General features: G+C 40.4%; 2 protein-coding genes across 2 annotated transcripts; one reads left to right on the forward strand and one right to left on the reverse strand.

The window, feature by feature from the left end:
* Window positions 1–6,588: 6,588 nt before the first annotated feature.
* crfb16 (cytokine receptor family member B16) lies at window positions 6,589–15,558 on the reverse strand. The gene is made up of 7 exons (XM_028020315.1): window positions 15,163–15,558; window positions 13,138–13,264; window positions 11,549–11,733; window positions 9,712–9,836; window positions 9,386–9,533; window positions 8,478–8,632; window positions 6,589–7,518 (listed from the first exon to the last, which is right to left on the reverse strand). The coding sequence occupies exons 1-7, from the start codon at window positions 15,215–15,217 to the stop codon at window positions 7,426–7,428; spliced, it is 888 nt and encodes a 295-aa protein (XP_027876116.1). The 5' UTR covers window positions 15,218–15,558; the 3' UTR covers window positions 6,589–7,425.
* Window positions 15,559–20,310: 4,752 nt separating this feature from the next.
* Window positions 20,311–23,661, forward strand: cldn15la (claudin 15-like a). Its single transcript, XM_028020313.1, has 5 exons — window positions 20,311–20,728; window positions 22,299–22,463; window positions 22,865–22,946; window positions 23,040–23,153; window positions 23,262–23,661. Exons 1-5 carry the CDS (start codon window positions 20,512–20,514, stop codon window positions 23,332–23,334), a joined length of 651 nt encoding a protein of 216 aa, XP_027876114.1. The 5' UTR covers window positions 20,311–20,511; the 3' UTR covers window positions 23,335–23,661.
* Window positions 23,662–25,057: the final 1,396 nt, after the last annotated feature.

Below are 25,057 nucleotides of genomic sequence, written 5' to 3' on the forward strand. Positions count from 1 at the left end.
TATGAATTTATTAAGCAAGCTTAAGCAGGGATATGTGACATACAGATCAATAATCAATTGTATATAATTCAAGAGCAGTGTAATAAGATCAACATGTACAATTATACCCTACTGTCTCTTTTCCCTAACCTATGTCGCAGATTCTGAGATAGCTTTTTAGGAAGCAAGTTCGACTCATACCCAGTTGGTGGTGGATCTTTAGCAACAGGAACGTCCGAGAACCTTGGTCTGAATCTTTGTCCTTTGTGTGGAAAATCCTCTTTAGAATAGAAGCAAAGTAGAGAGGGTTCAATTGTTTTGAAAACCCAACTCCTTATCCCTCCGGAACCTTTGTCTTTTCTCCAAGTCTGTTGCAATGTTTGGGTTGAGGCAAGACCGACGATCGAATCAGGAACCCGGGTTGGACGATTGGAACTTGTCTCCCTTTGGTGGCACGAAGCTTCAGCTTTCTCCGTGGCTCCAGGGTGTGGTCTGCTGTTGTTTCCTCGATCTGCTTCTTCGTGTTAGCTCTACTTCGGTGCCGCAGACAAAGAACAAGAACTTCTCCTTTTCCGTCTGCTTATATACAGTTCTCTGCCATATATGTGTATGGGGAGTGTTAGTTTACGTGGTTTCGGCCCCTCCTGTCTGCTGGCTGGGATGGAAAGTACCGTCCTTTCCTCAGCGTTGTTCTTAGCCAACCATACCGCCCCACCCATCCTGTGCATCTGGCCATCTGTTCAGAACTGCTTGCGACAGCAGGAACTCACAAGTTCCCCTTCTGCTTTTTCCCTATCCTTTCAACATTAAAAACTATGTGCTTTTCTCTGATTAACTTTTAAACACAGTCAAATATTAAAAACTTATGTGCTGATTTCCATTAAGCATTAATCATAAGCATTAATCTTTCACTTATTATAAATCATCAAACCTTAATCATTTCATTGTTGTCATGTTATTACAGATCATGATTCGTACACTTCAGAATCATTCAGTGATTGCTTACATACAGTCATTACACCTATTGTATTCATCCATGTTCAACTTAATCATTATCAAAACACTCAATCATTATAAATCAAAACACAAGATTGCTTTATTTCCTTCAGGCCTTCATGCACCTTTTTCTGTGTGTACCTGGATAGATCTCAAACCTCATACCAGTTTTCTTGACAGTGGATAATTATCCATTGGATCCAGTTATCCAGCAGATAATTGGATTGAATTTACTTTTTTGTAAAGTTCCTGAAACTATGTTGTTATGAACTGGCATTTTGTGAATAAACTGAATTTAATTGAGATAATCGAATCGACTTTTTCTTTAAGTGCTTAGAGAGGGTCTTATTTCTAGACATAAATCATGTTAGTTCAAAAAGTAACATTGAATTTCTCTATAGACAGAGTATTTTGAACCATTTGTGTATTTTGAGAACTTCGAAGGAACTTTTCAGAAATTTATGTCACATGACTGCTGACAAAATATTGTTTTGAAACACGAGTTTCTCTGTGTCAAATTATTGACATAAATTAATGTAATTAAAATTACAGAAGAAATTCTCATGTTTACTTCTAATAAACTCCATTAACAAACCATGTAGTTGAGCTCAGCTTCCATTCACAACACTGGGTTATGTTCAGTTCCTCCTTTGTCCACTAGGTGGCAGCACACCTTCAGTCGTTGATCATGGTGCAGGTCTGTGAAGTGCAGGAATTACAACATTCAAATTATACTTCATTTAAAAAAAAACACATTTCAACATCCACAAAATAACAGGAGAAGGAAAATTTCTGTTTTAGGAAAATCAAAACAAAACATTTATTTTAAATTCAGTCCAGATAAACATCAGAAAACGACTTCAAGATAAAAAATCTTCAACAAATTATTACTTTAGTTTTCACAGAGCAGCGTTCCAACATTAAACATGATATTTATCCAGGAAGTTCTACATTTCTTTAATCAGATCGGGATGAAAAACATGCATTTGTGATATTTTCCATAAAAAGATTTAAAGAATATTCATGAATCGTTTTCAGGGTTTTGTTCCCTGATGCAGCTAGTTACCATGGCAACAGCTACAGTTTCCTCCACACAGGAAGTGATGTAATTCCTCGTTGCCATGACAGACTTAAAGTTGAACGTCTATGGACGCTTTTCTTTTGTTTTTAAGTTTATGTCTTTATTTTTTCTAAAATAAATCTTTTTTTAACCCAAGTTTCTGTCCAAACTAAAAACATTTTCTGATTCAGTTTGATCAACAGTTCAATCAAATTTAGACTTAAGATGGATGTGTTAAACATTCATGTTGGAAAGACAAAACAAGAACCAGTTTTATAATATAAAACAATAATCTTTGAAATAAAAAGACGCAGTAGAGCTGAACGTTGAATGAAACAACAATAAGACAATAAAACGGTTTAAATTCTTCAGTTCAACTCAGATTCTTGCTGAAATCCAATTTTCTGCATTGTTGATTATTTTATTAATAAAATATGATCTCAATCAATCAATCAATTTTTATTTGTATAGCACATTTCAGCAGCAAGACATTTCAAAGTGCTTTACATCATTACAAACACAGAATCACAAAGCAACATAGAATCAATAATCAAAACAAAGCATTAAGTCAAGTTCCATCAATAAATTTGTAATTGATTACATTTCAAATACAATCCTAACCAGGTGGGTTTTTAGTTGAGATTTAAAGGAAGTCAGTGTTTCAGCTGTTTTACAGTTTTCTGGAAGTTTGTTCCAAATTTGTGGTGCATAGATGCTGAAAGCTGCTTCTCCTCATTTGATTCTGGTTCTGGGGATGCAGAGCAGACCAGAACCAGAACCTGAGAGGTCTGGAAGGTTGATACAACAACAGCAGATCTTTAATGTATTGTGGTTCTAAGCCGTTCAGTGATTTATAAACTAACATCAGTATTTTAAAGTCTATTCTTTGAGCTACAGGGAGCCAGTGGAGGGACTTTAAAACTGGTGTTATGTGCTCTATCTTCCTGGTTTTAGTGGGAACGGCAGCTTTATGACCCCAAGGTGATGAACATGCCGGTGTGAACTTTAGTTTCTCTGACATCAACGGACCAGAGGAGCTTCAGCCTCATGTAGAGTCTGGACTCGTTCGTTTGGGTTTAATGAATCGGTTAAGAACTCTTACTGTTGTTCCTGTTGAACAGAAATCTGGTCCAGGCGGACATCTTGGAGCCACACTGCGCCCTGACCCGCAGGCTGTAGTCGGAGTCAGATCCCAGGTCAGAGGTCAGGTCGCAGCTGGTGAGGGGGATCCTCTGGCACTCAGGAGCGTTTATCCAGCTGCCGTTCTTGATCAGGAGCTCAAACTCCCTGAAAACAGAAGCAGGAGGAAACAAACTGACTCAGAAACCAGCCTGACTCTCTGACGGTCTGGTTACAGTCACTGAAGCTTCCATCAGCTGGGTTTGATTCCAAGAGAAGACTCTCAGTAATCCTCGCTGATCTTTTTTCTCTGTTTCGGTTTTGACCTCAGGTTCAGGATCAACGTTGCTCAACAGCCGTTGATCTGCATTCCCCCTGCAGACGCTGCAGCTGTCAGTCAGGCATGCTAATGGCTGCCAGGCGTCGATCACTCTGACCTCCTGTTTGCTGTGACTCACCTGCCTCATCCATCAGGTCGGGTCGGTTTGCTGGAATATGAAGCAAAACTAAAACATAAACAGTCAGGCCGCTGGCGCTCATAAACAACATGTTGCCTCTGCAGCTTGTGTGAATTTTACCCGATAAATAAATCTGTGTTTTCATTGGGAGAGGAAGAAAACATGAGCTGCTTCATCTGGAAAACTTTTCATTTAGTCTGAAGCTGCTGCTGGTTTCATTCACTGTTAGTTTATTACTAACAACCTCAACAAGGTTTGTCTTCATAAGTCTATTATGTTTTAAATGCTTTACACTATAAAAACATAACAAGATTCATTAATTATAAAACGAAACAAACATTGCATTTTGTAAAATTCCATCATAAAGATCATCAATGCACATGAAATATATTGATTAATGATCCAGTTCTGATCAATCCAAAGCAACTCTGACAGGTTTTAGCCTTGATTTAAAGGAACTCAGAGTTTCGGCTATTTTGCAGTTTTCCAGGAGTTTGTTCCAGATTTGTGGTGCATAGAAGCTGAATGCTGCTTCTACATGTTTGGTTCTGGTTCTGGGGATGAATGGATGAATTTCTCTATGTTTTGCTGCGACTTTAGTCCTCTAATCGTGGAAATGTTCTTCAGGTGACAGAAGGCCGACTTTGTAACTGACTTTATGTGTCTGAAGGTTCTGCAGGCCTGATCTCTAAAACCAGGCGGATCCCAGAAACCCTGATGGGACGTGAACATCTGAATCTGTCACTACGACTTTAAATCTCTGTTCAGTTTTATTATTTAAAGGGAGGCTGGTTAATATTTTTATAATAGAAATGATGATTTGGCAGAAGAGCTAACATCTCTAAGCTAATGCTTCGGTCTTCACTGTGTCTCAGGCTGAGTGTTAATTATGACCCACATGCAGGACAACAGAGCCAGCTGTGTGATGAAGAGGAGTTTAACACTGAACTGAAAAACATTTTAAAAAACCATGAGCCAATCAGAATCAAATGAGGGACAGTAGAGGCAGAGTGCATGCTGGGAAACTGAGGGAAGGAGACTAATTAACACCGAGGAGAAAGGAACAATAACAACATTGTAAGGATTTGAGTTTTATGTGTTTATTTAGGTTTCTGTGTCGTTGAGTCTCTGTGTTGTCCCGGCGACCCCTTGATTGACCCCAGCTGTGTCTTGTTCCTCGATTCCCCTCTGTGTATTTAAATCCTGTGTCTCTGCGTCCTTGTCGGCTCCTCGTCTCAGTTGCTACCAGTTTTGAGCTCCTGGCCTTCTGCTCACCTGTGCTGCCTGGATTTTGTGCTTAGTCTTCATGAAATCATTTCAATCTACTAACCTGGGTTCACTGCGTCACCATTACACAACCCGATAACATGACACATATGTCTTTAAAACACTTTACAAATAAGTATATTATCATAATCTTTATTATTATGACACCTATTATTATTATGATCATTTCACTGAATCACTGATGAGACATCAGTCCCAAGGTCATGATTCTAGCCTGATAAAAAAATAAAAACAAAGAAGAGCAGAGATTCAGTGTTTGTGATGAAGGTTGGTAGTTGGTGGCAGAAAATCCCAAACAATGAGATTCATGTTGGCCTCAGATGTTAAGAAGTTTATTTTTCAGGTTTGTTCCAGAAGGTTACATTTTGATAAACTTAGTTTAGGTGGATCATAACATGATGACTCTGGGATGGATGTGAACGTCTGAATGGTTTCCTGGGAATGCTGCCTGACAGGATCTGAACATAATGAGCGATTATGAAAACAAATCAGGAGAAAATGAGTTTCTAGAGAAGATGTCAAAAACCAGTCCGACTTAATTCTTCACTAGTTTTCTGCTCTTTGTTTCTCCTGACTGGTTTGGTGTCAAATAACATTATGATGTCCAATATAGTGTCACTGATGTTTTGATTTTAAAGTTTTTTTTATTCTCAGGATGCGTTCAGGTACAGATGGGATTAATAAAAACCGAGTTCCAGCTAATAAAATCCTAAAACAGTTTAATATGTTTAAATATGAACCTATAAAACTGGTTCATAGGTTCTTTCGTTCTCATGAGAATGAAAGCTTTTGTAGCAACGCGTGGTGAACAGAGGAATGCTGTTCCTTCAGAAGAACCGTCGGAACAATTGGCCGACACTTCAATGAAGTTTCTGATTTACAGCAGCATGACACACAGTTAATCATTGACATAAATCATCAAAATATCAGGAAACTACAAAAAACAAACATCTTTCATTCATGCAGTGTATTTAAATTCTTCATTTTTTGACTGACATAGATCAGTGTTCTTGAGTTAATATGGACAAAATTATACTTCATTTTAAAAAACACATTTCAACATCCACAAAAAAACAAGAAGGAAAATTTCTGTTTTAGGAAAATCAAAACAAAACATTTATTTTAAATTCAGTCCAGAAAAACATCAGAAAACGACTTCAAGATAAAAAATCTTCAACAAATTATTACTTTAGTTTTCACAGAGCAGCGTTCCAACATTATACATGATTTTTATCCAGGAAGTTCTACATTTCTTTAATCAGATCGGGATGAAAAACATACATTCAGAATCATTACTGATGAAAATCTTTCACACCCTCAGAACAATAATGCAGAAAAGAAAGATTAACTTTCCAACATGAATGTTTAACACATCAATCTAAAGTCTAAATTTGATTGAACTGTTGATCAAACGGAATCAGAAAATGTTTTTATTCTGGACAGAAAGTTGGGGTAAAAAAAAGATTTATTTCAGAAAAAATAAAGACATGAACTGAAATAAAGACAAAAGAAAAACATCCGGGGCGTGCCGTGGTGGCGTAGGGGATAGAGTGACCCGTATTTGGAGGCCTTGATCCTCGATGCGGCCGTCGCGGGTTCGACTCCCAAACCCGACGATATTTGCTGCATGAATTCCCCGTTTCCTGTCAGCCTACTTTCATATAAAGGACACTAGAGCCCATAAAAGATCCCCTGGAGGGGTAAAAAAATAATATAGCGTCCATGGACGTCCAGCTTTAAGACTGTCATGGCAACGGGGCATTACATCACTTCCTGTGTGGAGGAAATGGTAACTGTTGCCATGGTAACTAGCTGCATCAGGGAACAAAACCCTGAAAACGATTCATGAATATTCTTTAAATCTTTTTATGACAAAACAAGAACCAGTTTTATAATATAAAACAATAATCTTTGAAATAAAAAGACGCAGTAGAGCTGAACGTTGAAACAATAAAACAATAAAACGGTTTAAATTCTCCTTCATCAAAACGTTTCTGTCTTTTTCCAGACGATCTCTGAGTTTGAACCTAAACCAGGTAAAGTGTTCATATGATGTAAAACCTGAGAGATAATATAATATAATATAATATAAAACTACCTTTAAGTTGACACAAATCCTGAATAAACTGGGTTAAAATAAATCTTTTATGGTGGAAAATAAAGAAATAAAAACCTGTAACTCACCAAATCCTCGTTTTTTATCAGGGTGGGAAAAGTTTAGGTTTTACTTTTTATATATAAATATAACATGATCTTTTTCTGGTATTTTCAGAGCCTTGAACCTTCTGAGAACAGCTTATAAAAACATTCATTGACTGTCTGTACAACACAAACATGCTGTGGCTGTGACCTTTGACCTCATCCCCCTCATGCTGGTAAACCAGCAGAACCTCGAGGTCGGCCTCCTTCGGTAAGCCAGACCCGGGAAACCTCCGGTCGCCCGGGGTGACGGCTGTTTCCGTGGCGATCACATCGCAGCCCTGACAGCTTGTATAATCGTGCAGGTAGAGCGGCGCTGAGGTGGCGTCACGTTGCTCCGCCTCTCAGCAGGTGGGGCGTTTCCTCACAAAGCTCCTCCCTCTGCTGGGGAATCGCAATCCGGACGGCGAAGTTTCCGTTCTGCACACAGATCAAGAACCTGGTTCAAAACTTTAACATTATTTAATAAATCCAGATCTAAATCCAAACTTCCTGCTTTCTGCAGTTTGCTTTATTTCTACACTAGTTTCACAAAGCAGATAAAACCAAAAACAAGCCGCAGGAACGCCGCTCATCCAGTCAAACCGACGGCAGCAAATCCACCGTTTCTGGATCAAATCATCATTTTTCTCTGTAACTTGATTACAGAGAAAAACAAAAATGTCTGAACAGAAGATCAGTGTGGAAAATCTGAATCTGAAGTGGGAAACGGGATCATTCAGAGATAAACAGCTTTGGAGGATAAAATGTATAATAATACATGGATGTCCATTTTCTAATTCTGACCAAATTTCCTGTTTCAACATTAAAATAAATTAATTTAAAAAATGTAAGATATTGTCAGGGATTTTCTTGTTTTGTGGAACATTTTCTTCCTGGAAGGGAGGATGAGAAATTTGGTGTTCAAAAGTGAATCAATCAATTATGTTTCTCTATCACTGTAAAATTATAATATTTTATAAGTTGTTATTTTTGGTTGAGTTTTTTAGTAATTTTGTTTTTATCCTTAATGCCACAAAGGATTTTTTTTTTCAGAGAAATGCCTCAACACTATTTTTTAAATTTAACTTGTTTTATTTTAATTTCGTACATTACAATAGTTTGTTTAGTTTCTCTTTAGAAATATAAAAGTTTCTCCAGGAGAAAATTCCCCAAAACATAACAATATGTCAATAATCTTTTAAACTTAGGAATAAGAAAAAGAAAATCTTGTCAAAATGAGTCTTCAGAACATGTCAGCCTTTTTTCTTCATACAAATTTTCTCACATTTTGCACCCAGAAATATTTCTGTGAAAATCTCCCAAAGAGCCTGACGTTGTTTAATGAACAAAAACACAATAAAAACTGAAATCTGCAGTTGGACGTGTTGAAGACTCACCAGCGACGGCGGCAGCGGCTCTTTCTGGAAATACTTCTGACAGGAGTCGGGGTGACAGTGGACGAGCGACCAGAACAAACCGATCAGGAGGCCCAGCGTGACGACGACCGTCATCGTCACCGCGGTGGGCTGCTTCCACGCCGGAGCGCCAGGACCTGCAGGAGAGCCAGGCATGGTTCTGATTAAAGCACCAGCCAAGTGGGAACTCATCCGTCTTGAGATTCGAGTCTTAGGAGGAATTCACACCGGCCCGGTTCAGTCCGCTTCGCTAGGCGCGGTGGGAATGCTAATCGAACTCTGGTCCAAACCTCAGTCTGGGTTCAGTGGAAGTGAACATTAGTTCGATTTGAATTCAAACACCAAGCGGACCTGAGACCGCTCCAAAGAGTAGACTACAGAGCAGGGCATTCTGGGTAAATACAACCAAAACAAAGGTGCTAGCCTAGCGCTAGCAGGAGAAATGTCCTGTGTTGTTTTACCAAAGACTAAAGAGAAATCCTCCAATCGCTAAAATCTGACGCCTCCATTTGAGTTTTTGTGAAGAAGGAATTTGAGCTCAGTATCTAACGAGGTTTTCAGGTTGTTTCATTCAGTGGTTCTTGGTGCAGCGCCCCCACAGGCGAGGAGGGGAACAGGTTGCTCAAAGAGTTTGGTTGTTTGAGTCAAAGCAGAGAGAAAAAGACCCACAGCAGCTGGAGAAAATGTTTCACCTTTGGTCCCAATCAAACTGGACCACCAGGTGTGAAAACATCTGTCCTGTAGAAACTGTCAATAAATCCGTCACTACGAAAGATATTCTTTGGATATAAAGACTATTAAAACCAGAACAGCTCTATTCTTACAGCTGATTAACCTGGTTTAATGTTTCTGGAGTCAAACCGAAGAGGTGAGTGAAACGTTTTCCGTACCTGTGATGGAAACACAGTGGCTGTCGGTGAATCCACTCTGCACGTCCAGATTCAGGACAACCTTCGCCTTGACGCAGTACACCGCTCCCTCCTGCAGGGCGGCGACCTGCAGCACCTCCTGGTCTGCTGGCATGGAGTAAGTCTGGGTCTGAAGACACAGAAACAGAAATGCAGGAGAAACGGGTCAGTTCATGCTGAGTGAAAACAGCTGCAGGCTGAGATAATCAAACTTTAGTTCTAGAGACCAGAAAGAAACTGAGGGGGAGAAGAAGAAGAAATGAAGATGAGAACGAGATGAAGAGGAGCAGACAGCTGAAGAAAACAACCTGCTGCTCTTTGTCTTTCCTCCACATCGTCACCATGGTAACGGCGGTGAGAGGAAACTTCCTGACGGACACCAGCAGAACGTCGCCCGCTGCCGTCACCCTGAGCTCAGGAACTGGAGGCGTGACTGCAGAGAGACATGATCACACCATCACTTCCTGAACATACGACCTTTGACCTACAGAGAAAAGCTCAACCAGGACTTTGACTAGGCCACTGCAACACCTTGTTTGTTTTGTTTGTCAGGCACTCTGCTGCTGCCGATGGTCCAGTTTGGTCCAAACTTCAGACTAAATGTTCTGTGGCTGCAAAGCGAGCCCACATCATCAGCCCTCCTCCACCGTGCTGTTAGTTTCTAACATGATTCTGTTCATCAGAGACAAACATCAACATGTTGGTCTCTGTGTTTCCAAGGATTGTTACTTTAAGCTTTTAAAATAAGTCACAGGTTTTCAGCCTTTTTCCTGTTGTCCTGTTGACCTTTAACCTTTAACCTACTAACTGAAATCTGAGCTGTATCGTCCTCTGCTGAGAAAACTCACTGTTCTAAGATGTTTTCCACTCATGAAAAATCATTTCTCCGTAGAACAATAGAAACGGCTTCATAACTCTTCTCAGGTTGATGAGCAGCAGCCATCTGGCGGCCATCTTTACGGCCGTAAACGGAGCGCTGCGGCGGCCATCTTTACGGCCGTAAACGGAGCGCTGCGGCGGCCATCTTTACTGTCGTAAACGGAGCGCTGCGGCGGCCATCTTTACTGTCGTAAACAGAGCGCTGCGGCGGCCATCTTTACTGCCCTAAACAGAGCGCTGCGGCGGCCATCTTTACTGCCGTAAACAGAGCGCTGCGGCGGCCATCGTTACTGCCGTAAACAGAACGCTGCGGCGGCCATCTTTACTGTAGTAAACAGAGCGCTGCGGCGGCCATCTTTACTGCCGTAAACAGAGCGCTACGGCGGCCATCTTTACTGCCGTAAACGGAGCTCTGCGGCGGCCATCTTTACTGCCGTAAACGGAGCGCTGAGGCGGCCATATTTACTGCCGTAAACGGAACGCTGGGGCGGCCATCTTTACTGCCGTAAGCGGAACGCTGCGGCGGCCATCTTTACTGCCCTAAACGGAACGCTGCGGCGGCCATCTTTACTGCCATAAACGGAGCGCTGCGGCGGCCATCTTTACTGTCGTAAACAGAGCGCTGCGGCGGCCATCTTTACTGCCCTAAACAGAGCGCTGTGGCGGCCATCTTTACTGCCCTAAACAGAGCGCTGCGGCGGCCATCTTTACTGCCGTAAACAGAGCGCTGCGGCGGCCATCGTTACTGCCGTAAACAGAGCGCTACGGCGGCCATCTTTACTGCCGTAAACGGAGCTCTGCGGCGGCCATCTTTACTGCCGTAAACGGAGCACTGCGGCGGCCATATTTACTGCCGTAAACGGAACGCTGTGGCGGCGATCTTTACTGCCGTAAACAGAGCGCTGTGGCGGCCATCTTTACTGCAGTAAACAGAGCGCTGCGGCGGCCATCTTTACTGTAGTAAACAGTGCGCTGCGGCGGCCATCTTTACTGTAGTGAACAGAGCGCTGCTCAGTAACGGCTACGTTCTTCTGTGCATGCTCATCACTTTGGGGTCATAAAGTCATATCATATTTCAGATCATATTTTATTAATAAAACAATCAACAATGCAGAAAATCGGAGTTCAGCAAGAATCTGAGTTGAGCGTCTGGACCGGCTGTGTGAACTTTAGTTTCTCTGACATCAACGGACCAGAGGAGCTTCAGCCTCATGTAGAGTCTGGACTCGTTCGTTTGGGTTTAATGAATCGGTTAAGAACTCTTACTGTTGTTCCTGTTGAACAGAAATCTGGTCCAGGCGGACATCTTGGAGCCACACTGCGCCCTGACCCGCAGGCTGTAGTCGGAGTCAGATCCCAGGTCAGAGGTCAGGTCGCAGCTGGTGAGGGGGATCCTCTGGCACTCAGGAGCGTTTATCCAGCTGCCGTTCTTGATCAGGAGCTCAAACTCCCTGAAAACAGAAGCAGGAGGAAACAAACTGACTCAGAAACCAGCCTGACTCTCTGACGGTCTGGTTACAGTCACTGAAGCTTCCATCAGCTGGGTTTGATTCCAAGAGAAGACTCTCAGTAATCCTCGCTGATCTTTTTTCTCTGTTTCGGTTTTGACCTCAGGTTCAGGATCAACGTTGCTCAACAGCCGTTGATCTGCATTCCCCCTGCAGACGCTGCAGCTGTCAGTCAGGCATGCTAATGGCTGCCAGGCGTCGATCACTCTGACCTCCTGTTTGCTGTGACTCACCTGCCTCATCCATCAGGTCGGGTCGGTTTGCTGGAATATGAAGCAAAACTAAAACATAAACAGTCAGGCCGCTGGCGCTCATAAACAACATGTTGCCTCTGCAGCTTGTGTGAATTTTACCCGATAAATAAATCTGTGTTTTCATTGGGAGAGGAAGAAAACATGAGCTGCTTCATCTGGAAAACTTTTCATTTAGTCTGAAGCTGCTGCTGGTTTCATTCACTGTTAGTTTATTACTAACAACCTCAACAAGGTTTGTCTTCATAAGTCTATTATGTTTTAAATGCTTTACACTATAAAAACATAACAAGATTCATTAATTATGAAACACTCACTCAGACCTGTAACTTTCTATAGACACTAAATGTGAGCAAATATTAGTTTTGTCCTATAAGTAACTCAAAGCGGATCTGCAAACAGAAAAACTCTTCTGAGCAAACAGAGCAGCTGAACAGAAGCTGCTTTCATTTATTGTGTCCAACGTAGAAATGAGTCATTATTCATGCATTAGGGGTCAATAAGTTTGTTTTTATGTATTATTAGAAAATAAACACAGAGAGAAAAACTACTGTCTGCTGAAAACCAGAGACAGGTTTGAGTAAGGAGCATAAAAAGGGAAAAGTTAGTGGATGAAAAAAGTAAAGATCTGATTGAATTTCTCACTGAAGTAACTTTGATGTTTTTTAACTTCTGGAATCAATAAATCACCAAACGTGTTTCTAAACGGCTGATTTATTGACCTCTGACCTTTGAGGTGAGTCAGCCTGCAGACTTTTAGTTTTTTGTTGAGTCAATTTATTGCCAATTAATTCAGTTTCCAAAAACTAAACCTTAAAATTCTGATGACTTTTCATCAAAACTCAAAACTTTTCATCTGCATGTGAATCATTGCTGGATGATGATTCACAGTCAGCAGCGATAATATTTACATGATTCATCGATAATATTTATATGATTCATCAATAATATTTATATGATTCATCAATAATATTTATATGATTCATCATTGACAGCTAACATTTTTCTGTCCGGTGTTTTATGCATGGTTACGTTTATCTTTTAGCCTCCTGCTTTACTCTGTTTATCAGATCAGCGGTTTGGTGACTTTACTCACCCCTGGTACTGAACGGAGTAAAGCACGGTGGAGTTGCACGATGCTGTGGGCTGCGTCCAGCGCAGGACGTGTCTCATGTTGACCGAGTCCATGCAGACGGACCCAGGAGCCGGCGGCGTCCCGACGCCTGCAGGGAGAGTTTCCATCAGATTGTCTGAGTGGACGGAGATCTTGTTGCTCTTTTCTTTTAAAAGTATAAATCCTTAAACATTTGGTTTCCTTACAAACATATAATAAAACATTTAATTCTGCTGAACAATAAGTTGAATGAAAAACTGTCAAATGTTTGTCAGTAAAATGAACCGAGCAGCCGATGGATGAAATGTCTGCAGGATGAATTTAATGTTCACAGAATCCAGTTTGGCCTGAATTCAGTTTAAATGATTCTGATTAATTCCAGTAGAACCAGAACAACACGACCAGCTTTGTTATTCTAATGATCCTGAAGTGAAGTGAATATACATTTAACTCAATATTACTTTACTTTATAATTATTCTCCAGTCTTAAAATGTCAGAATTTGTCTGAAGACATTTTAAAGTCGAACTGATCGTCGCTAATTCTGATCATTTATTTTCTATTTTTAATTTCACTTTAGTAAAAACATGTTGGAGTCGTTCTGCTCTTCAATCAGCACCAGTAATGATTTCATGTTTACAGCACATTAATATCTAAATAATGTAAAATCACAGTAATATCTAAATAATGTAAAAATCACATTAATATCTAAATAATGTAAAAATCACATTAATATCTAAATAATGTAAAAATCACATTAATATCTAAATAATGTAAAATCACATTAATATCTAAATAATATAAAATCACAGTAATATCTAAATAATGTAAAAATCACATTAATATCTAAATAATATAAAATCACATTAATATCTAAATAATGTAAAATCACAGTAATATCTAAATAATGTAAAATCACATTAATATCTAAATAATATAAAATCACATTAATATCTAAATAATGTAAAAATCACATTAATATCTAAATAATATAAAATCACATTAATATCTAAATAATGTAAAAATCACATTAATATCTAAATAATGTAAAAATCACATTAATATCTAAATAATGTAAAATCACATTAATATCTAAATAATATAAAATCACATTAATATCTAAATAATGTAAAATCACATTAATATCTAAATAATATAAAATCACAGTAATATCTAAATAATGTAAAATCACATTAATATCTAAATAATGTAAAAATCACATTAATATCTAAATAATGTAAAATCACATTAATATCTAAATAATATAAAATCACATTAATATCTAAATAATGTAAAATCACATTAATATCTAAATAATGTAAAATCACATTAATATCTAAATAATGTAAAATCACAGTAATATCTAAATAATATAAAATCACATTAATATCTAAATAATGTAAAAATCACATTAATATCTAAATAATATAAAATCACATTAATATCTAAATAATGTAAAATCACATTAATATCTAAATAATGTAAAAATCACATTAATATCTAAATAATGTAAAATCACATTAATATCTAAATAATGTAAAAATCACATTAATATCTAAATAATGTAAAATCACATTAATATCTAAATAATGTAAAAATCACATTAATATCTAAATAATGTAAAAATCACATTAATATCTAAATAATATAAAATCACATTAATATCTAAATAATGTAAAATCACAGTAATATCTAAATAATGTAAAATCACAGTAATATCTAAATAATGTAAAAATCACATTAATATCTAAATAATATAAAATCACATTAATATCTAAATAATGTAAAAATCACAGTAATATCTAAATAATATAAAATCACATTAATATCTAAATAATGTAAAAATCACATTAATATCTAAGTTTCTGTGCAGATAATTTTTGTTGTATTAATGCTATGAAAAACTGCAGCAGGAATAATTCTGATATTTTAGACTTGAGTTTGAACTTCTAGTTTGTTCTGGACGAACCGTCTCTGCTGGAGGAAAAGTTCAGACGTTTCTGCTCACCGTTGGTGAACTCCAGCAGGACGACCATCATGAGCAGCTTCCTGCTCATCGCCATGGCAGCAAACCGCGGGACGGAGCCCCACAGAGCGGAGAAACCAGACTGTTTCTGTTCCTGCGGGAGGAAACGTGTCTGATGTCCTGCGGAGCGTCGCTCTAACCCATCGTCTGCTCGGTCCAGCCTGGGAGAGTCAGCAGGGATCCGCTGTGATCTGCTGGTGATCCACTGAGGAAATGCGACGCGCCCAGATGCTGAGGAAAGATTTGAAGACGGAAATCTGGTTGGACCGGCTGGGAAAGCCTTCAGGGCTTCACCTGTCAGCTCCGGTTCACATGGAGACACACCTGGACGGATCAGAGGGAGAAGCCGCTGCTCCGCTCTCACCTCACTGACAGAAAATAATTATTAAAACATATTTCAAGTCTGATTCTGTCCTGATTTAGTTTTCCTGGTGCCCTGACCTCTGACCTTTCCTGCAGCTGAAACAGATAAAGTTTTTTTTTTTCTGTTTTCTTGTTGTTTTTCTGCAGCAGTGACCTCTGACCTCTCCTGCAGCAGTGAGCTCAGGGCTCAGCATGTCTACACGACGCGTTTCTCCGTTTTTGTTTCTCGACGCGTGGAGCCGCAGCATCAGTTCTGCTCTGATCAGATCAGCTTCTGTTGAACCAATAAAGTCAACTTGATGGTTTTACTGGGAGGAAATTATTCCATTAACACGTCTGATCACAGAGAAGCTGCAGAGAGCTGAATGGATTCCAGGTAAAACAGGAACTTCTGCACAGAACCAGAGACTCAAAGTGACTCAGGAAGGTTAAAAAACAGGAGAAGAAACTGAAACAAACTGATAAAGTAAAACATTCATGTTTTCAGTTCTGATTTAAAGGAACCAAACGTTTCTCATGAATCTCTGTCACATTTCTGACTCAACGTTCTGACTTTATGATGTCAGAGAATATTTTTCATGTTTTTATTTTGGACGTCTCTTCTCTGCATGGCTCTAAAAGTAACATGCAAGTAAAACAAATGTTTTTTATTTCCAGTGCGACTCTGTGTTTAAGCTGAGCATTAAAATAATGATGTTTAAAATCTGAGCCACTGGTTTTATGTATTAAGTATTTCTGCCTTGACTGAAATGTCTGAAATAATTCTTTCATTTTTACACCAAACTATGGAAGCTTTGAATCAGAGAAAATTGTTTTATTTTGATTTTTTTTTTCACATCAGAGAATATCCAGGTTTTTAGGGCCATTTTTCTCCTGTGGTTCTGAAACCAGTAACGTTTGGTTCTGAGATCAGAATAATCAGAATAATCTGAATAAATCTGAAGGATCCAGATGTTTTATTTAAATCTCCCAGAGAAGATCAGGCTGTTGGCTTGTTTTGGTTTCATTTTTGTGTTTATTTTCTTGTTCATGCTCCAGCTCTTCCTCATTGTTTCATTCTTTATATTCCAATTATTCCTTTATTAGGACGTTTCCGTGGTTATTGTTGATTTCCTCCTCTTCTCTCACATCATTTATTTTATTGTTGTTAATAATCAGTGTTAATATTCCGGCTGTCTCTTCCTGCACCGTCTGGTTTGGACTCATCAGGTAAAAAGTCAAGTAGTGATCCTCTGTCAGAATAGAACATCTCTGTTTTCCATCCGTTTGTCTTTTTCATCCTGTCTGCAGGTTTTCTTCTCTAAACTTCTGCTTTTCCTCAGGCTTGTTTCTCTGGAATCGTCTTTCAGATTCGTTTCTGAAAGACATTCATTTGACGGATTGAGTGGAAATGAGAGAATGAGGTTAAAGTTCATTAAAAATCTGTTCATTCTGTTTAACTGGAAACTTTCCAGTTTTCAGACTCTTTCCTGTATCAGCATCACTTTATTATTCAGTCCTGTAAACAAGTTTGCTTTGCAGCCTGAAGAAAAAACATGAAAAACACAAAAACGCTGCAAAGCAAAGAAAACATGAAAAATTTCATAATATCCAAACGAATTCAAAAACACTTTTCTGAACCCAGAGGGAAATTAAATCACGTTATTGATTTTAGGGAACAGTTTCTGCCAAGTTTATTAAATCACAAATTAAAACATGTTAAGATAATTATTTCTGTTATTAAATATAAAATGTAACTGAAGTGGAACCAGGAATCAAAGTTGCTCTGTTTTCTAATGTGTGACAGAAAGGTCAAAGGTCAATTCGTCAGGCTGCTGAACATGTTGACCTGCTGACCTGCCCTAGTTTACAGTAACAGTTGTCGTGGTGCCACGCCCAGTTAGGAGAGGCGAAACCGACCGGAACCACCTGACCGGGCCGCCAGAGGTCAGAGGTCAAGAAGAACCAGAATGACGGCAGATTCAATAAAACCTGTGAGGTTGTTGATGCGAATCGTTCAGAATCAGTTTGGTTCTGGGCCGGTTTCAGTCGGGTCGCTCAGCTTCTTCAGCAGTCGCATCAGAACGCGTCAGACTTTGGACTCTGGCAGTGAGCAAACATTAACCAGCAGCCGCCATAAAACCATAAAAGCTGCTGACTGGCCTGCTGAGTTTCACCGAGACCAGAACCGCTGGAGAACCCAAACCAAACCAAACCCAGACCCAGACCCAAACCCAGACCCAAACCCAGACCCAGACCCAGACCCAAACCAAACCCAGACCCAAACCCAGACCCAAACCCAGACCCAAACCAAACCCAGACCCAGACCCAAACCCAGACCCAAACCCAGACCCAAACCAAACCCAGACCCAAACCCAGACCCAAACCCAGACCCAAACCCAGACCCAAACCAAACCCAGACCCAGACCCAAACCCAGACCCAAACCCAGACCCAAACCAAACCCAGACCCAAACCCAAACCAAACCCAGACCCAAAACCAGACCCAAACCCAAACCCAAACCCAGCCGCCCCGCTGCCTTTATCCTTTATCCAGACCATTTATTTAGTTTATCCTGAGGTTTTATGATGACATCATCAGTTTCATGTTTTCATGTTTAAAGTTTTTTCTGGATCAGGAGAAACGGATCAACATCACCGTTTCCATGACAACACCTCACTTCTTCTTTCCTCAACCTGTAAAGGTCAATCTCGATTAAAACAAAGTTCCACATTTTCATTTCTTCAATAAACACAAACGACGGAGATCAGAGTGAAAACATCCTGCAGATAAATATCAATATTACTGATTTAATAAATACCAATAATGTTGATTTAAATGTCATTTTTATGTCCAACTATGAAGGTTGCAACTCCTGTGAAAGAAAACGTGAAAATTTCTCATTTTGTCTTATTGAAAAATAAATGGATGGATGATTTTTAGATTTTAGTTTTTGTTTCTGGTTTGTCTTTACAGGAAATGTGGTTTACAGTAAAAGTCAGACTGTGACATCATTAATGACATCATTAACGAGGTACAACGGTTGGTCACCTGGTGAAGAAGACGTCTTGCCTCCATCTTGCCTCCATCTTGCTGCCATCTTGCCTCCATCTTGCTGCCATCTTGCCACCATGTTGCCTCCATCTTGCCTCCGTCTTGCCACCATGTTGCCTCCATCTTGCCTCCATCTTGCCTCCATCTTGCCACCATGTTGCCTCCATCTTGCCTCCATCTTGCCACCATGTTGCCTCCATCTTGCCTCCATCTTGCCACCATGTTGCCTCCATCTTGCCTCCATCTTGCCACCATGTTGCCTCCATCTTGCCACCATGTTGCCTCCATCTTGCCTCCATCTTGCCACCATGTTGCCTCCATCTTGCCACCATGTTGCCTCCATCTTGCCTCCATCTTGCCACCATGTTGCCTCCATCTTGCCACCATCTTGCCACCATCTTGCCTCCATCTTGCCTCCATCTTGCCACCATGTTGCCACCATGTTGCCTCCATCTTGCCACCATGTTGCCACCATCTTGCCTCCATCTTGCCACCGTCTTGCCTCCGTCTTGCCTCCGTCTTGCCTCCATCTTGCCTCCATCTTGCCTCCATCTTGCCTCCATCTTGCCTCCATCTTGCCACCATCTTGCCTCCATCTTGCCTCCATCTTGCCACCATGTTGCCACCATGTTGCCTCCATCTTGCCACCATCTTGCCACCATCTTGCCTCCATCTTGCCTCCATCTTGCCTCCATCTTGCCTCCGTCTTGCCTCCATCTTACCACCATCTTGCCACCATCTTGCCTCCATCTTGCCTCCATCTTGCCTCCATCTTGCCTCCATCTTGCCACCATCTTGCCTCCATCTTGCCTCCATCTTGCCTCCGTCTTGCCTCCATCTTACCACCATCTTGCCACCATCTTGCCTCCATCTTGCCTCCATCTTGCCTCCATCTTGCCACCATGTTGCCTCCATCTTGCCTCCATCTTGCCACCATCTTGCCTCCATCTTGCCTCCATCTTGCCTCCATCTTGCCTCCATCTTGCCACCATCTTGCCTCCATCTTGCCTCCATCTTGCCTCCGTCTTGCCTCCATCTTACCACCATCTTGCCACCATCTTGCCTCCATCTTGCCTCCATCTTGCCTCCATCTTGCCACCATGTTGCCTCCATCTTGCCTCCATCTTGCCACCATCTTGCCTCCATCTTGCCTCCATCTTGCCACCATGTTGCCTCCATCTTGCCACCATGTTGCCTCCATCTTGCCTCCATCTTGCCACCATCTTGCCTCCATCTTGCCTCCATCTTGCCGCCATCTTGCCTCCATCTTGCCACCATCTTGCTCTGCTTGGTTGTTTCTGGTTTCTGTTTTTTCAGGTTTTGCTGATTAACTTGTAAAAACGCTGAACATGTTCCAGAAATATTTCTGACTCTTTCTGAAGTTTTACTGGGAACCAGAGACCCTGAAATGTTTGTCCAGTCTGTCTGGGACAGGAAGTGTTTGTCTCCATAGCGCTGGCTGCCATGGCAACACAGCTGATTCCTCCTCACTTTGCAGGTTTTTAATTGTTTTAGGGTGAAAACCTGTTTGTTTGGTTCACCATGACCTCCAGTCTCTCTACTGGAGTATCTGAGGAGTGGCTGAAGACTCTCCATCATCATCATCGTCATCATCATCATTATCATCATCGTCATCATCATCATTACTGTGGCCATATCAGAGATGAAGGGAACTACAGGGAGTGGCCCTGCGGTTTATGGCCCTGGTAGAGACTAAAGTCCTGCTCATAGAGCCTCAGACTTCAGATTAGCTGAAGGAGAGGCATCAGTGAGGCTCTGACTTCACCCACCAAAGGTTTCACCTCTCAGGACTTGCTGCTCTTACTTTCTGCCTTCAGGCTTCCAGCAGAGGCTCCTTCAGCCTCAGATCATCTTTAGTACGTGGATTTCTTCTTCTGTTCTTCATTTTGAGAGGTTTTCCAAAAACGTTGCGACCATGTCGACGGCAGTGGAGGCAGTGGGGTTCGTCATGTGCATGATTGGCTTTCTGATCACCGGCGCGGCGCTAGCTAACGACTACTGGAAGATCTCCTCGGTGTCCGGCAGCGTCATCGTCTCTCAGAGGGAGTTTGAGAACCTGTGGCACGCCTGCGCCGAGAACAGCGCCGGCATCGCCAACTGCCGCGACTTCGAGTCCATGCTGGCCCTCCCAGGTAAGATCAGCACCTGGAATTAGCTAATTGTTTACTTTAGACACAAGTTTTAAAATCTCTCAGTGAAAAACATTTTTAAAAAACATTGAAATTAGACATTTGTATCAGATTTCTACCATATTAGGTCATTTTATATCTGGTTATTTTCTTGCTTTACGTTAATGAACTGAAATGAGGAACTGATGTAATTAGCTTCATTGCTAAAGTAAATCTGTCCTCAAATTAAAAATCTGTTGAGTTTATTGGTGGATTTTATTTCCTGAATAAATGATGAGCTGAGTGGATTTATTTAAAAGCTCAACAGGAATTAGATCAGTTCGCCCAAAGTGGCGCCAGGTTTGGGTCGACGGTCCAAAGGTTGGGGGGTTTCAGAGTCTGACGTTTCCCGCCCAAAACAGAAAGATTAGAGACTGGTTTGTCATTTTGTTTCAAATTAAACGGCAAATAATCTCAACAAAAGTTAAACTTTTAAATATGCTTTTATTTGTTCCTTCCATCCTGCTCTTGGATTGTTTTCTTTTGGACGCCATTTTGAACGTCTTTCCCTGCTGGTTGTAAAATGGAGGGAAAACAGAAGTGAAGCAAAAATAACCACCTTGAATATTTTAAAAAGTATTCAAAGGATTTAGATTGTAAAACATATTAAATGTGTAAAAAATTTAAACCGTCATTAATTCTTAAAGTTATTGAGAGTTTTTATCAGAAGACATTAAATTTAGATCTTGGCTCCTGTTTTCACATTTAACTTAAAACTTTTCCAGTTTTGGGTAAACTTACATAAATTCACCTGATAATGTAGTTTAAGTTTCAGAAATGTTTTGTGAAACCAACATGAAGGTTGTTGGAAACCAAACGCCAACATTTCTCTCCTGAAACTCTCGGCCAGTCGTAAAAAGGAGCGGTGGTCTTTATGATCAGCAGATCAATTTATTACAGTAATAAATTACTGCAGCAGCTGTAAAGTTCCTCCTGCTTTAAAAGGAGTTAAAGTCTGATTCACACCGAATTAAAGACATTTCCTTAAAAACTTTTAAACAACCTCTGAAAAGATGTTGGAGCTTCTTAACATTTTACCTCTTAACCTCCTCTACTTGTATAAAAGTGGTAAAATAAAATAAATGAATCTAAAAACACTCACTGACTTTCACTTTTTATAGATTAAATTTGACAAAAAATAGCAGAAAAATAAACATATTTCATTATTTGTTTGTTGATAAAACTTGTATTTTTGTAGTAAGCAGAAACCAAAGTGATGATACATAAATTGACCTTATTTCGAACATTGAAAGCATAGAGAAGTTAAAATTGACCTCAAACAGAAAATGTACAAAATTTTACTTATTTTAGTTTTTATTATCAGTTTCTGATAAACTAACATAAAACTCAACTCAGATTAATCAAATTTAGACACAGATCCATTCATACATGTACTACATGATATTTGTATGACAATTTGTCACTTTAAACCGATTTTATATTTTCCGTCATAATTTTTTAGTTTCAGTTGTTTTTGGAAAACGTTTTATAAAGCAACATCAACGTGTGTGTGTGTGTGTGTGTGTTCCTGCAGCTCACGTCCAGGCGTGTCGCGCTCTGATGATCATCTCTCTGCTGCTCGGCCTCGGCTGCATGATCGTCTCTCTGCTCGGACTCAAGTGCATCAAGATCGGCTCGGCCACCGTGGAGTCCAAGGCCAAGATGGCCGCCACCGGAGGAATCATGTGCATCCTGGGAGGTAAGCACACACACACACACACACACACACATGCACACACGCACACACACCCCTTCATTCCATTTTTAAAGCTGCAGTAAAACGGATGAAGTTCACCTTTCTTTAGCTGCATGAAGAATTCGTTCAAATTCAATTAAAGTGACGATTTTTCACCATAATTTCAATGTTTTTACCAACTTTAATTTGGCAAACATTAAGGGTTTAATGCTGAAATCATGATGGAGATTAAAGCTGTAATTGGACCTAAAGATGAACAAAAGGAAAAAAGTCTTTAGTTCATCAAAGCAGCAAAAGGCAAAGCATGAAACAAACATCCAAACTGGGAATATCAGCTTCAAAATGATGCAATGAATCCAAAATGACCCAAATATTTTCCATAAATCGACGTGTTTGTGCTGCAGGACTATGCTGCATCATCGCCTGTTCCTGGTACGGGTACCAGGTGGTTCAGGAGTTTTACAACCCGCTGTACGGAGGAGCAAAGTGAGTTTCTCCAGTTCACAGCAACTGGACTGGACCTGGACGGGTCCTGAACTGGGCCTGAACTGGACCTGAACTCTGTTTCTGTTTCTGCAGGTTCGAGCTCGGCGCCGGCCTCTACATGGGTTGGGCCGGAGGTTCCCTCTGCATCCTGGGTGGAAGTCTCCTCTGCAGCGCCTGCAAGAGAGCGTCACCTGCTGGAAAGAAAGGGTAACTGAGCTGACTGTTTTATTGTTCTCAGATCATATTTACGCCACGATGCTGCAGCTAATTTAAATTATTTATAAACCGCTCTGAACGCTGCGCTTTGTTCTGCAGAGGTTACCCGGCGAAGAAGGTCTACACGGCCACGGCCCGGACCGACACAGAATCCACCAAAGCTTACGTTTAATCACGCGTTTCTATCTGGACTGTTTCCACTCGTTTCTAGAAGGTTCTGCTCAGTTAAGCTGTGACATAAAAAACAAAATAACTTGAAGTTTTTCTCCATCAACGTTTGTTTTTGGGTTCAGGATGAACCTCCTCAGATACGCCGTCTGAAAGTCACCTTCTACGCTGATGATGTTGTTGTTGCTGTTGCTGTTTTCTGTCTTTTGTTTGAATTATTTTAAATCTTCAATGTTGGTTTTATTGAAAGTGAAGAAAATATCTGATTGATGATGATTTTAACAAAACTGTTTCACATTTATTTTTATCTGAATAAAGTTTGTTACCAAAACATTTCAGCTGCTTGGTTTCCTCAGAGACTCTGAACCAAAGAACTACATTTTTATTTCGTCTGACCATCAAACGTTCCCTGAAAGGAGCTGATTTTAGACCAGTGGCCCGTTTCATCTCATAAACGAAGCTTTTATGAGACGATCAAGACTTAAAACCACGAAGCTGTTCCTTCAAACCAGGAAATAAATCAGATATTTGAAAAAATATATACAAATATTGAAAAGGCAACATTTCTGTTGAAAATGCTAAATTTTAAGCTACAAACCCTAAAATGGTAGCAGCTGTTTGCACAGCTGTGTGTATGTGTGTGCGTTTGTTTCTAATATTTTGTGGGGACCATTTTCCTAACACATACTACGTTGTGGGGACCCACTGCTCCTTGTGGGGACCGAAGCCTGGGGGTCGGTTTTAGGACTAAGGTGTGAATTGAGTTTTGGTTAGTTAGGAATGTAATGGTTATGGTTATTATAAGGGTTAGGTTAAGGTTTAGGCTGTAGAAATGAATGGAAGTCAATGGAAAGTCCCTGCAAAGATAGCGCTCAAACATGTGTCTGCATATGGGGGTGTGCGCGTGTGTGTGTGTGTGTGTGTGTGTGGGCGTGTCTGGGTGTGTGTGTGTGTGTGTGTGTGTTTGCGCTGTAATCTGAAGTGTAATTTGGATGATTAATGCGCTGCAGGCAGTAATCCTGCTCCTCTCTACCTGCTGACAGGCAGGTCGGTGGATTAACGCCCCGCAGCATCACCCTCCAAAGCCGTGCACCAGCTCTGCAGACCGGGTCAGAACCGGCGCTCAACCTTCAGAATGCTTTCTGCACACACTCCACATGTCAAAGGTCTGAGCAGCTCAGACTGTGGCGACATGTGATCTTGGCAGATATTCTGAGAAATTCCATCCATCCATCCATTTTCTGTTCACCCTTGTCCCTAATGGGGTCGGGAGGTGCTGGTGCCCATCTCCAGCTACGTTCCGGGCGAGAGGCGGGGTACACCCTGGACAGGTCGCCAGTCTGTCGCAGTTCTGAGAAATTGTCCGATTTATTCAAATTTATTGAACTACAGCAGAAAACAGAATGACGGTCGTTTATTGATCGGTCTTTTCTCTGGTTTTTAAAATGGTTCCTTTAACAGTTTTTAATCTTTTATCTCTTCATAACTTGGATTCTTTTTCATTTTGTTTTTCCAGCTTATTCTGTGTTTTTTATTTCAATCAATCAAGTTTATATGTAGAACATTTCAGCAACAAGGCAGTTCAAAGTGTTTACATCATAAAAACACAAAAAGTCATAAAAACATCAAACAGTCGACAACTGAGAAACCAGAACAAACATTTTAATGAGCTCATGTTGCTCAATGTTTCATTTATTATTAATCAAACTCTACACAGATGGTTTCTA

The sequence above is a fragment of the Xiphophorus couchianus genome, chromosome 6 (assembly GCF_001444195.1).
Source record: "Xiphophorus couchianus chromosome 6, X_couchianus-1.0, whole genome shotgun sequence".
NCBI classification, from domain to species: domain Eukaryota; kingdom Metazoa; phylum Chordata; class Actinopteri; order Cyprinodontiformes; family Poeciliidae; genus Xiphophorus; species Xiphophorus couchianus.